At 36.0% G+C, this 11,929-nt stretch overlaps 2 protein-coding genes across 4 annotated transcripts; both read right to left on the bottom strand.

Annotated features, from left to right (window-relative positions):
• Positions 1-261: 261 nt before the first annotated feature.
• Positions 262-5,853, bottom strand: LOC130995622 (meiosis-specific protein ASY1). The gene is made up of 22 exons (XM_057920980.1): positions 5,497-5,853; positions 5,327-5,383; positions 4,473-4,569; positions 4,325-4,393; positions 4,162-4,254; positions 3,792-3,915; positions 3,639-3,708; positions 3,508-3,549; positions 3,161-3,289; positions 2,966-3,079; positions 2,803-2,845; positions 2,644-2,685; positions 2,431-2,555; positions 2,295-2,307; positions 2,120-2,196; positions 1,928-2,026; positions 1,477-1,627; positions 1,321-1,397; positions 1,169-1,226; positions 921-1,090; positions 723-842; positions 262-626 (listed from the first exon to the last, which is right to left on the bottom strand). The coding sequence occupies exons 1-22, from the start codon at positions 5,497-5,499 to the stop codon at positions 573-575; spliced, it is 1,827 nt and encodes a 608-aa protein (XP_057776963.1). The 5' UTR covers positions 5,500-5,853; the 3' UTR covers positions 262-572.
• A 1,212-nt stretch (positions 5,854-7,065) lies between these two features.
• On the bottom strand, positions 7,066-11,524 carry LOC130995620 (uncharacterized). Of its 3 annotated transcripts, none has more exons than XM_057920976.1 (8): positions 11,254-11,524; positions 10,255-10,434; positions 9,672-9,814; positions 9,393-9,489; positions 9,198-9,278; positions 8,838-9,107; positions 7,715-8,052; positions 7,066-7,553 (listed from the first exon to the last, which is right to left on the bottom strand). In XM_057920976.1, exons 2-8 carry the CDS (start codon positions 10,406-10,408, stop codon positions 7,338-7,340), a joined length of 1,299 nt encoding a protein of 432 aa, XP_057776959.1. In that variant the 5' UTR covers positions 10,409-10,434; positions 11,254-11,524; the 3' UTR covers positions 7,066-7,337. The 3 variants fall into 3 exon arrangements, with proteins under 3 accessions (XP_057776959.1, XP_057776961.1, XP_057776960.1); XM_057920978.1 differs by having other exon boundaries at positions 9,198-9,275; positions 11,254-11,513; XM_057920977.1 differs by having other exon boundaries at positions 10,255-10,444; positions 11,254-11,512.
• Positions 11,525-11,929: the final 405 nt, after the last annotated feature.

Here is an 11,929-nt window from a genome sequence, read left to right as displayed (position 1 = left end):
TGATATCCACGTAATTCTCATATTATTATAATTTTAGTATTATCTATAGAAATATTTTCAGCATAAAAAAAAACTACAGACAATGTCGCTCCACATACCTATGCACACTTTTACATTAAAAAAAGTAATTTTTTAAATTTTCCTGTCGAAAAGGAACAGAACTATTCTACTTAGACGCGGGGCTTATATAATAACGGTAAAAGATAAAGTGATCGCATAAATCAATCGGAGTGACAGTGTAGGAGGGCGAGTCCTCGCGTCACAAATATAAGTATTAACATGCTACACAAATCAATCAGTTTGAGACAAGAAAGACACAGTATTTCAATATTAATTCACTGAACTGATTAATCCCAAAGTAAGAAATTCCAGTCATCAATATATATTATGCACTTAAAATCATGCTGCAGTACCTTGAAAAAGTAATGAAAAATAAAAAAGAGGCACAGATGTTTTCGTATCATCAGCTGATAAACAATCTAACAGAGCGAACTCTATTAAACGCATTCAACAATCAGGAACCGAGACAGAGAGAGAAAGACCATCCACCAGAAAACAGAGCTTGAAATTTCTCAGATGGCCACAGATTTCTGGCGCTTTGCGTATTGCAGGATCGGTTCTTTGACCTGTAATAATTTATTTAAATAAAATATGGTTAAAATGCAGAGAAACAGATTCGTTAAGTTGTTTAAGGCTTAGAAAAACATGTAAGAAAAGCTTACCGTGCTTGTTTTTCTGAAACGTTTGTCCTGAGTGGACATGCTCTCCATGACCAAGTCCATGTCGCCGCCAGCTCTGCCGTCATCAGCCCCAGACACGAAACTCTCTCTAGTTGCTGCTGGCTGTGAATTTTCAATAAGACCAAGTTACTATTTTACTATTAAAAAAAGTAAGAGAAATAGCAACAGATTGAACAATACTTCAGCCCTGCTAGTTGGGGTATTCCCGGCACGACCCGTTTTCCTGCCAAGACCATTCTCAGCTCTAGTTGAGTCATTCATGTTTGCATCTGATCTTCCTCTTGTCCGGGTGATATCCGACCCGATGGAGTGGAGACCGCCGCACGTGGACATGTCCTTGTGCTTGTTACCTGATTTCAAACATTATGCTGTGTAAATCATGGCGCTAACTTAATTTTTGATTTAAGAAAGAAGGTGATATTACGCACCAGCAGTCTCAGTTTCTAGAAGCTTCGACTTGTCTCTTGATTCGTTATCATCCACGTCCTGTTAATTAGAAGGACAATAAATGCTAAGTATCCAAAACCAAAAGTCTTACGGTTATTCAGTTATATATGCAAGAAATACAGTACTGTTGTACCATTGCATCAAAGTTTAAGATCTTTGTCACTTCAATCAGCTTTTTCTTAGTGAGATCAGATTGGATCACCCTCTTTCCTGGGAGAATAGAAAGCCTGTCTGTCAATCACAGCATCTTCAGTTTTGTCGGAAAAATTGCATAGTTACGTGCACTAACCAAGTCTGCGGTTGCTAGTGGCCTCAACATAGCCATCTTTGGCCATTTTGTCGAGAAGCTTCCGAACTGTACCCTGGTTGGCTTCACCTTCGAGTTTGTTCTGAAGTTTTGGTATTGTTATATACCTCAATGGAAGAGTATGGTATAAAGCCTGGTGCAAAAGCCAGAACTAGTTAAGGAGCATAATATATCAAATCGATGTTTAAATGCAAGATCAGTTTGTGTCTGTCGTAAAGGCAACAAGTGATTGATGAATGAAGCGTCTCAGTCCAACTTTTGGTGTAAGCTCCAGCAGTAGTTGCTAGGCTTTATCAACATTTCTCAAGTGCAAACATTCAAAAGTTTGAAGATGTGAAGTGCTGTGCAGAGTGATACAGCTTGTAATTACTCAATAATTTGAACTAGAATTGAGGAGATATGTGGTATGACCACATGAATTGATGAAATTCACCTTCATGTACATGTGATCTACGCTTTCAGCTTTTCTATCATATCCTACCGCTTGCACATCAACTTCTTCTTTCACAGCATCAAACTCATAGTCAAAATTCTGCAGTCCACAAGAAGAAGACACAACTCAACATATATAGGATATAAATGAAAGCATAGAGGAAAAAAGGTTCCAAAGAACAAGAATAGGAACCTTTTTCTTATTAATGGCATAACTCTCTCCTGCAGCTTTTGTTACAAAACTTTCCTTCACAAGCTTGTCCATAATATCTGGAAAATAGCCATTTTAGCATTAGATGATCGCCGATAGGTGAATAACTACGAGCTATTTTCTATTAACTTGAGGCATTAGGATCTTTCATCTGTACCTTCAATCAAGACCTGCACAAATAGGATATATTATATGTCAGAGACACTGACCAGAATAACTTGAATTCTTACCAGGTAAACTAATGCTAGATTTTTTTATTTTTCTTTTTTCTCTATTGGATAAAGAATCCTTACTACTGAGATGTCAGCGAAATTTGAGAGGACATCAGTGAGGTCCACTGTGTCAAGGTGATAAGAACCAATCCATTCCTTCACCCGCCCCAATTGCTGTTCATCTTCTGCTGGATCCTGGGTATTATCTGCATTAACAGAGAAGGATTAGAATATCTTCTAAACTAAATCAAACATACAAGTCCAGCTTAATGTATTCAGGTGATTAAATGGAACCTTCATCAGCTGCTTCATTATCCTCTTGAAATTGCTTTTTTTCTGTCATAGAAAACGCAAAAATATTGATTATACAGAAAAGTAGTGTGATTTAAGCTACAAAGTTTGAGAAACAGAGTGATCTAAAGCTGAAAAGTTTGTTGTTTGATGAGATTTTACCTACGGGTGCTACAATGTATTGATCATCATCTGAATTACTCATCTGAATTGGAAGGTAAAAAGACAAGTTTTTATACGTCAAAACTAGATTATCGTACTTCAGTCCACAAGAACCAAAAATCACTGAAACTAGAGAACCAAAATCCAATCAACCCAATAATACCTCACTGTCGGATTCACTATCTTCATCTTTTTGGAGAGAATCAGCTTCCAAGCTAATTTCATCATCTTGATTATCATTATTTTCATCTTCACAAGGATCAAGCACGCTCTTAACCTGTTGAGTTTATAGTGGGAGAACAGATTAAGAAAGCCATCAAGATACAGTAAAAGTTTCAATTATGTTGGAATCCCATACCTTCAGAGCTAGTACTAAATGCTTGCTATTGACTTTGCCAACTTCCATCTTCAACGGATTTTTAGTCCATTGGTTGTGCGCTTCCTCATCCGTGCAGCCTCTGAAAAATGGGGGCTCATAATCCATTGGCTGCAAAATTGAAGTTAGAACTTAAAAAATCAAAACGAGACAAATGACTAAGTTAGCAGAAGAATCTGAAACTCCTTGCAACCATGAAAACCACTACTATTGACAGTAACCAGCAACACTTCGTTTATTAATTTTTTCATAATCGATTCAGAAAATCAGTTATGAACAAATGATATTATAGATGTGAGAAAAAAGATACTACTCATGTGAAAGCCTACCGTGACATCATCATAGTACAGGAGCTTCATCAGAACAGTGCGCTGAAAGGATGGGACACAATCAATAAGGTATACAGGTGAATCAAGTAAAAATAAGAGACAGTTATAACTCAGGTATCTAGAAACCACACCTCTTCTGGCATCTTATCCAGAGTTCTCATTAGTTGTATTAGTGTACGGACCATCTTGCAAGCTGAACTCCTGTTAAATAAGCATTTTCATATCGTTTGTGCAAAAACAGCAAGCAAATATTTGATCATAGAAATGTTGGACACTTTAACTACCTCATCTGACTTGGAGTTATTTCTGTTGTGGAATCATATTTGAAAGTCCCTCCCTTCTTTGTCCCACTACGATTGATGTTCATTGAAACCTCTTGACTGTCAGAACTAGAGTAACTAAATGAGACTGCAAGAAAGGTTCTTCATCAGTGTATGTTAAAATCGAAAGTGATATATGGCTTGCCAAATCTAGAACTGGAAACATAGCAGTCCAAACATTAAAACCGTTGTTAGTAATATTTTATACAAAGTTGAATATGTAAACAAAACTTGAGGACAATAACTAATGATGACTTTTCATCATTAACATAATTTGAAAATTCTTCTGTATATGAAATATTTCTCAGGAAATAGTAGCTTCTTGAAGACTTACATGAATATTCCTCAATCATTGGGCCATTTACCGCCTCACAGACACAGAACAGCAGTGTTTTAAGATATTTTTTCTGTAAAGCATCATAAACACCTATATAGAAAGGGTTCATGAGCTCCTGATCAAGAGAATGGAAGCCAGTGAAGATAGGTTTTGGATATACCTTTCTCCATCCAATCAATTAGTCTACGTGATTCCGCATCCATAGGCATAAGCTTTTTAATTTTCATGTCTGAACATTGTGAATATTACCTATTTAACTTCATAATCGTTGCTGAAGGAGAGAGAAAATATTATGGTTGGCAACTTACCCAAAGCTGGAACAGACTTGTCATTGAAATATTTATCAGGGAAAAGGCCTCTGATGTAACTGATATTGAATATGGCAATTCGCAACAGATTCCTCGTCTGATCAAATTCAGAAGCAATTTTCAGGATGCTTGTTACGCATGAAAAAACCAAGACACAGAATATGAGAAAAGGGAATATTCAGATCGGTTAGCTAAAATGACATTCTTAGCTGCAATACAAGCTGTAATCATCCTATAAGTCAAGCAATAAACATCATATTTAATGATTTACAAGTTCCAATCACCCTAAGTCAAGTGACTAGTAGTTATATTTTAAAACTGTCATTGATGGGCATAACATAACGTCTTTATTTTGTTACGTGAAGACGACTGAACATTTTACAGCAGAACAAGCACTCATTTTAGCTATATATCAGCACTTTTAGTCATTCAGATCAGATACCACACAAACTGAATATATCGTTTCAAATGTTAATAATCCGGTTATCAATTCAAGATAACAGATATCGTGCTAAATTCACCGATTGAGTTGCGCAGTACTCATTCAGAATCTCACGAGAATGATCTATGGCCGTTTAAAAAGCTAAAAACAAGATAAATATGCAAATGTCTCCAGGTATTTGATCTGTGTCAACGACAAGAGTAGCAGGAACAAGAGGAGCTTTCACGGAACCAAACCACATCTGATCCGAATTCAAGCATACAGAAATGGAAATTCAGATTTCTAATGTAGATACTCACACTATACCAGTATCAAAGCGGTCGTAGATAGCAAGTGTATAGCAGTTTGTTTATGCCGAAAACAAATAACTCAATGCAGAAAATATTAGATCAAGCATAAGCGAGAGATTTACGAGAAGAAGTGAGTCCTGCTCTGTGATCTCAGATTCCTTCACTTTCTGCGCAACCACCTGAATTTGTTAAAACAGTAAACATCTTAGCTACGATTGGAACTGAAAGCTTAGCAATTAAAGTAAGAAAAATGGAAAAACAGAGCTCTTCTGTGATAGATCTCTCAGCTCACCATTGCTTCGAAAAATCAGAGCGAGTTTCAAATATGAGCTGCGAAACTTTGTAGAGGATTTTGTGTTTTCTTAAGCTGAAATGAACACTGAACTGGCGGGAGCTGGGAGAAGTAGGAGGGGTTTATATAAATCTTTGCGGGTATTAACCGTGGTTAGGTTCATAATAACCAGAGTTGGAATGGCTTATAACTGCGGTAAGTTTGGCTGCATGGGGAACGTGAAGACTGGGCAAATCTGTAATTTCGGTATGAAGGATGGGCATATTCTGCGCTTGGTTACTGTGCACATGATCCAACACAGGAAACCTGTGTGTGTGTGTGTGTTTTTTTTTTTTTGAGAAACCTTTGGTTACATTACATAACTCAAAATTCTTTGGCAATTCCCCGTGGACAAAAATGGGCGATTATTTCATTTCTCGCAGGTTAACTAAAATTTTACTGTGTTTGGAGAGATTCTGAAACTTATTTAGTGCTCGTTTGGTTCAAATAGATGAATGAAAAGGGAATGGAATCAAATAAATGAATGAAATGCTAACAATAACCATTATTTTTATTGATTGTTTGGTTTAACAATGGAAATGAATCATTATTTTCCCTCTATTTTGAGGGGTAACAAATTGGGTGATTGAGTTACCCTCAAGTAAGGGTAATGGTTAACTCATTACTCAAACCAAACAACAAGTAATGGACTCAATTAATTTGAATCCATTTTCAATCTCTAAAAACACCCAACCAAACGTGGGCTTAAATATTTTATGAAGTGTTTTAACCAAATTTCAGATTGAAGCAAAAATAATACACACAATCACAAACAAATACAGTGACAGTGCAGCATTATCCATGGCTGCTATATTAGCATTTGCTTGATTAAGAGAGATTACAAGTGCACATTGATTTACAAAACAGTACACATTAATGGAAGTTGAAGCTAGAAAGATGGATCTTTATAGTCCCACTCCCACTTCACTATATATTACTACTAGACAAAAGATTATTTTCTTGTTCGACTATCAAGGAAATATAACCAGCCTTACAACTTCTTTCTCTCTCATACAATCTTGAAACTCCAATATAATTCGATAACAGCATAGACAAACTTTAGACGGCTTAATTATATGTGCCACGTGTGAAGAACATCCTAGTCTGAATGAAGATTGAGTTTGTAGATATAGAATATACTACTATAATACTATTATAAGCTAGAGTTTGTTAGTACACTCATCGCAAAATGCTCTTGTTCACACAAACAAACCTGTAATTATCATGTTTTTTCGCTGCATCGACTCCGTTTTCCGCTTTTCCGATTAAAATTACACTCGATTCATTTTCACAAGTTCATGTTTTGGCGATATTATTTTTGATGTTGTGAAAGGGAAAAACCTGATCGCAAGGTTTCAATTCGGTTGGAATTTGAAGGTAAAATGCTCTTTTCCGGAATTCAATAATGCAACGTTTATGTTGTTTATTATTTTGCTGGCTGCATTTTTTAATTCAAGCATAAATTTTGCGTCATTGCATCCTAAAAATGATAAATTTAGTTTGGTGTGAAATTGCATACAGAAAGCTTACTTACCTGGAACACAATAAGCAAATTTGAATTAGCAGGCAAACAGACAATTCACAAACATACAGGAAATCAAATCAGAGACCAAAAAAGGCCAGTCGAGTGAATAAATCATCCATTTGAAAAGTGACTTGTATAAACTTAATTATTCATTTCCGGTCCACGTCTGCAGTCCTGAAACACCTTGAGATCACACTGCTTTTACCTGTGTGGTTATTTATCACTTCTACTGCTTGGACAAGAAAACGCAGAAGCAACTAGGAAAAAACATCCACCATCATCTCTCGAATGGGTCTCCTTCGTTGTACTCTAAAGGGGAGACTGCTGCGGCTATTTTCTCTCGGAGATTGTATTTCTGGGCGATTAAGGGCCGTACATCGTGAGCTCCGACTAAGCTTTCCAAGAAGGGGAGCAGCAATAACAATTCTGAATCGGAACGATCATCGAACCAGCTTTCAATAGGTATTCCATTGTCAACTTGGAAACCAAAAGCCTGCAAAACCATGACATACATAATAAGCCTATAATGTCAAGCTAACTCGACAGGAATTCTGATAATAACTGCACATTTATAACTAAAAATAAGTGTATATATAACAAATGAAAGCAGCTACAAAATGGAGACCGGATTTTCATGACAATGTGAATTTTTACCTGAGGAGAATTGTCAATTATAATGACACGCGCCAAGTCACGGCCAAGAACTGACAGGTCTTTTAGATAATTTCCATCAACAAAGACACAGGAATCACGATAAACACGATGACGAAATATTTTCCTCTTGGGGTCCAAGACATTTAGAAGCTGCTCAGCATATATGCTTTGACTCGCTGTAAATATAATTATCTCGAAAATTCCAGATACTCTCTCCAGGAAATCTCTGAGATGAGGACGGCATCGCACATATACTGTGTGCTCCTTCAAGTTGAAATTAACAGAGAACGTGAAATCTGCATCATCACATGGTTCAAGTGTAGAGTGCACCAAGGTCTCTGCCAAACAAAATAATTCTATGTAAGTGTAATTTCATTACCATATAACAACACTGGCAGGTATAGACAACAGATTAATAGGGCACCGCACAACAAGAGAGGGCGGAAGAAGACTAATTCACTATGACTCAAACAGGTAGGTCCAACGACTATTAACAACATGCACAAACAGGTAGGTCCAACGACTCAACCATCTTCAGTTAAAGATCATGATATTGTAAACAAGAAAGAAAATGCACTGGAACTTTTCCATTTAGGTCATTTTTGGTAGCTCTATCTGATGACTGGTAAATTCTTTCCAAATTTAGCAAAATACTTGATAAAATGTACTCTCTTAAAACAGTAAAATCAATAAGCAGTGAATCAGCTCCGATTCCAACAGTGGTGCTCGGTTTCAAGTAACATGGCAATTCCAGACAAACCCCAGGTCCATTAGTTCAATTATACTCCCTCCGTTCCATAATTAAGTATCACTTTTTTCATTTTCGTCCATCTCATAAGAAAGTATCACTTCTATTTTGGGACATGACCCCACACATTATATACCACACATTATCGCTTTTACTAAAAAGTAGTGGGTCCCTTTCTCCACTCAACATATTATCTCTATCAAACATTTCTTAAAACTCGTGACATCCCCCAATTGATACTCTCTTACAGGACGGAGGGAGTATTAATTATCCAATCAACTTTAATGGAGTCACTAAGTAGTCCAACATTGGTAAAGGATCTCAATAGCAATACCAGAAAGAACTGCTAAATGACAAACTGTGCAGCATGCTTACCATCTAAGTCCAGAACAAGTGATGTTGAAGGGCAGCTTCTTGTTTGTTTAGGTAATAGCAGAGGCCGAAATGTTGGGACCACCGAAGATAGGTCCGGTAAATTCTTTATGAAAAAGTATGGGTCAAAATCATCATACTCTTCAGCATCTTCATCCTCCTGACGTACATCCGCTGACATGTGGTCCTGATTGTTCTCATCAATGCATTCCAGGTTTGAATTTTTCATGGAGAGATATATAGCTGAAACTTCAGGTGAAAGAGTGACACCACCTAAATTTGCACAGTGAGAATAATCTAGTGAATTAATAGAGAAAGAATTCGTGGAATTTATGGAGATAATTCTATTTGTTTTGCAAATACCTGGGCAATCAATCTGGATGTTCTCCTTCCCACAGTCCTGAAATTGCTGATTCCCGTTCCGAAAGTAATTATAGAAGTCTGCTGGAATGATTCAATCAGAGATAAGTTCAGGTACATAACTATATAACATATTAGACATCAGAAAAAGACTTGGAAAACAGAAAAGACATGATCACTATTCATTAACTATGGTACCTTCTCTTGAAATATCATCGCCATCGCTTCTAGCAAGGTGAAAGGAAGGAGAGAATATGGTGTCCGCACTGTAATTAGCAGCTCCATTCTCATGACTCTATAATATGACAAATAAAATAAACAAAATCTGACAAGTTATAGCAAAACTTGTTTCCAGCATTCTTATTTCCACAACTTAAAAATTAGTCGGCCCACGAATTTTTGCAAAGACAGAAACAAGCAATAGAAAGCATAATTCTAGAGAAAATATGCATATGCATATGCAGAGCACCTGATTACCTTATTTATAAAAGAATTATGAGATTCATGCTCAGCTTGATGATCCAAACATATGTTGGAGTCATCTGCATCTACCAATCTGAATTTGGTATCCAAATTTGTTCCATCAGCAGACTCCTGAACTACCTTTGATATTGTGCCAACTGAAAATACAACAAGAAAACCCCGAAAACATGTTAAAACATATGAAATTTCAAAGAGAACGAGTTGCATAGCAGTTATCTGTTAAAAGTAATGCCTATAAAGAATGGTAGAACATTATGAGAGCTACAAATAGAATTAAAAACTAAGACTTGGGAGCTTATCTTACAAAGATGTGCCCAAGAATCAATTAGAATTAGCAAAACGTTAGGATAAAATGTAAACGAGCTAAAGCTAGTAGTAAAATCAGCCACCTGAAATGGGAATGGAATGGCTCTTCTGGGTATCCTTTATCAGCAAAGGGAAAGAAATTCTCTAGGTAAGTTTTTAGTGGAGGAACTAAGTCTCCAGATTTAGCATTGCATTCATCGTCTCATTCAAATACCAATAAAGACAATCTCAAGGCAAAAACTTCAGATAACTGGTTCAAGAGACTACTAACCAACTTTTTTCTTTCTAGCAGATGATGTAATAAGCTCAGCAACTTTCTTTCCCTGAACATGCACATTCTCAACCAATTTTCTCTGTTGTCTTGGAACCCTAGGGCTGGCAACCTCTCGAGAATTTCTACCAGTTGCTCTTTTCTTGGTCTGCATCGCTCATTTAGGGAAGATAATCCCACCTGTAAAACACTTTTGTTAGACTCTATTTCATTAGGTTTAAAGAATTAGCCCTTATACAAGGCCATCAATACACTCAAAACCTTATAAATTCAATTATCCCAGAAACAATAAATGGCTGCATAAGTCCCCTGTGCAACAGAACATAACTGACAACATTACAAAATATACATTTCGACAAAGTAATTGCCTATGAACAGTCAGAATCAGCTCCAGACATTTTTTTGTGGTTGTTCAGATCAACTCAACAATACTGAAATCGAGCATAAAAAAGTACTAACAAATTCATTTCTCTGTAAAATTACAATTAAACAATTCAGTTAAATCTCGACTGTCAAACCAAGAGCTTCGCTAAATTGACCATCAAAAGTCCTGTCGCAGATTACATCCTACAAGCTAATAAACGATAATTGTACACGAACCACAAATAAAATGAAAAACAAAAAATAAATAAAAATAAAAGCCAAAGCCACAGGCTCATTGAGCAAGAATGCAGGAAAACATACAAATCCCAAAACGCAACTCAGCAGATATCTAGCTACTGATTTCATTGCATCAAACCAGAGAACGAATGCTCTCGTTTACAGAGAAATAAAATTTAAAATATAAAATAAAAACTTTTTCTCGGAAAAAATGAACTCAACCGCTTAGCAAATCCACATGCAGCTTAGCCCAAACTTGAGCCAATCAAAATAAACCCTAAAGACCCAAAAAATTAACCAAAAAAATAACACTATAGAATTGGAGTATGAGTATACTAACTCAATTACAAAAGGCCGAACAAATTCAAAAACCCCAGAAATGTAGCAAATGATTCGTACCTGGAATTCAAAATCTGCAAGATCAAGAAAGTGAGCAGCTGAAAGCAATTAACTAAAAAGAGAGTGGCCAATTTCTTTTGTAAGCTCAGTTCAAATTGAAGAAATTTTCAAGAGGAAATTAAAACTTTTTCTTTCCCTCCAAAGATTAGAGAATAGAAAAAATTAGAGGGAAATGAAAAGAGATCGAAAAAGCTTTCTATTTTCTTTTTTCATTTTTCTTTGGTCGAAGAAATGGTTTGAAATGAAATTACTGTTGTTTTCCGCATAATACATGGCTCTTTCCTTAATTTACGATTACTGTCTTTGAAATTACAGGTCTTAGTATACGACCACGCGCGCCTCGTTATTATTCTGCGTACTCGCCCCTAGCTCGTGTACGCGTGCCACTAGTAGAGGTACCATTTTGAAAAAAAAGAATTGAGCTCCGCTCTTTTGTATTGTGGTCCCTACACTTCTTGAAATTGCGTTGAAGAGAAAAATTCAGGATATTGTAGAACTTTGGGTAAATCTATCTAAAACATAATTTTAATTTTTAATTAATTTTAAAATTTTGTGATTTTTTTATATAATAAAATTTAATATTAATTTATTTCTATATTTTTTCTTTTTTCTCTTTTCCATAATTTTATTATGTTGTAAAATCATGCCATCATTATGATAATGAAAATATATTCAA

Source organism: Salvia miltiorrhiza, chromosome 7, assembly GCF_028751815.1.
Source record: "Salvia miltiorrhiza cultivar Shanhuang (shh) chromosome 7, IMPLAD_Smil_shh, whole genome shotgun sequence".
Lineage (NCBI taxonomy): Eukaryota > Viridiplantae > Streptophyta > Magnoliopsida > Lamiales > Lamiaceae > Salvia > Salvia miltiorrhiza.
This window is presented reverse-complemented; position numbering and strand designations above follow the sequence as displayed.

Excerpts from the sequence above, each read along its gene's own strand:
- LOC130995622 (XM_057920980.1), bottom strand. Across the intron at positions 4,255-4,324 it reads AATTGATTGGATGGAGAAAG|GTGTTTATGATGCTTTACAG; the intron begins GTATATCCAAAA and ends CTTTCTATATAG. Across the intron at positions 1,628-1,927 it reads TAGATCACATGTACATGAAG|GCTTTATACCATACTCTTCC; the intron begins GTGAATTTCATC and ends CTTTTGCACCAG.
- LOC130995620 (XM_057920976.1), bottom strand. The coding sequence starts at position 10,408 with ATGCAGACCAAGAAAAGAGCAACTGGTAGAAATTCTCGAGAGGTTGCC. Across the intron at positions 9,279-9,392 it reads CGATGATATTTCAAGAGAAG|CAGACTTCTATAATTACTTT; the intron begins GTACCATAGTTA and ends GAATCATTCCAG. Across the intron at positions 9,108-9,197 it reads CATCCAGATTGATTGCCCAG|GTGGTGTCACTCTTTCACCT; the intron begins GTATTTGCAAAA and ends GTGCAAATTTAG.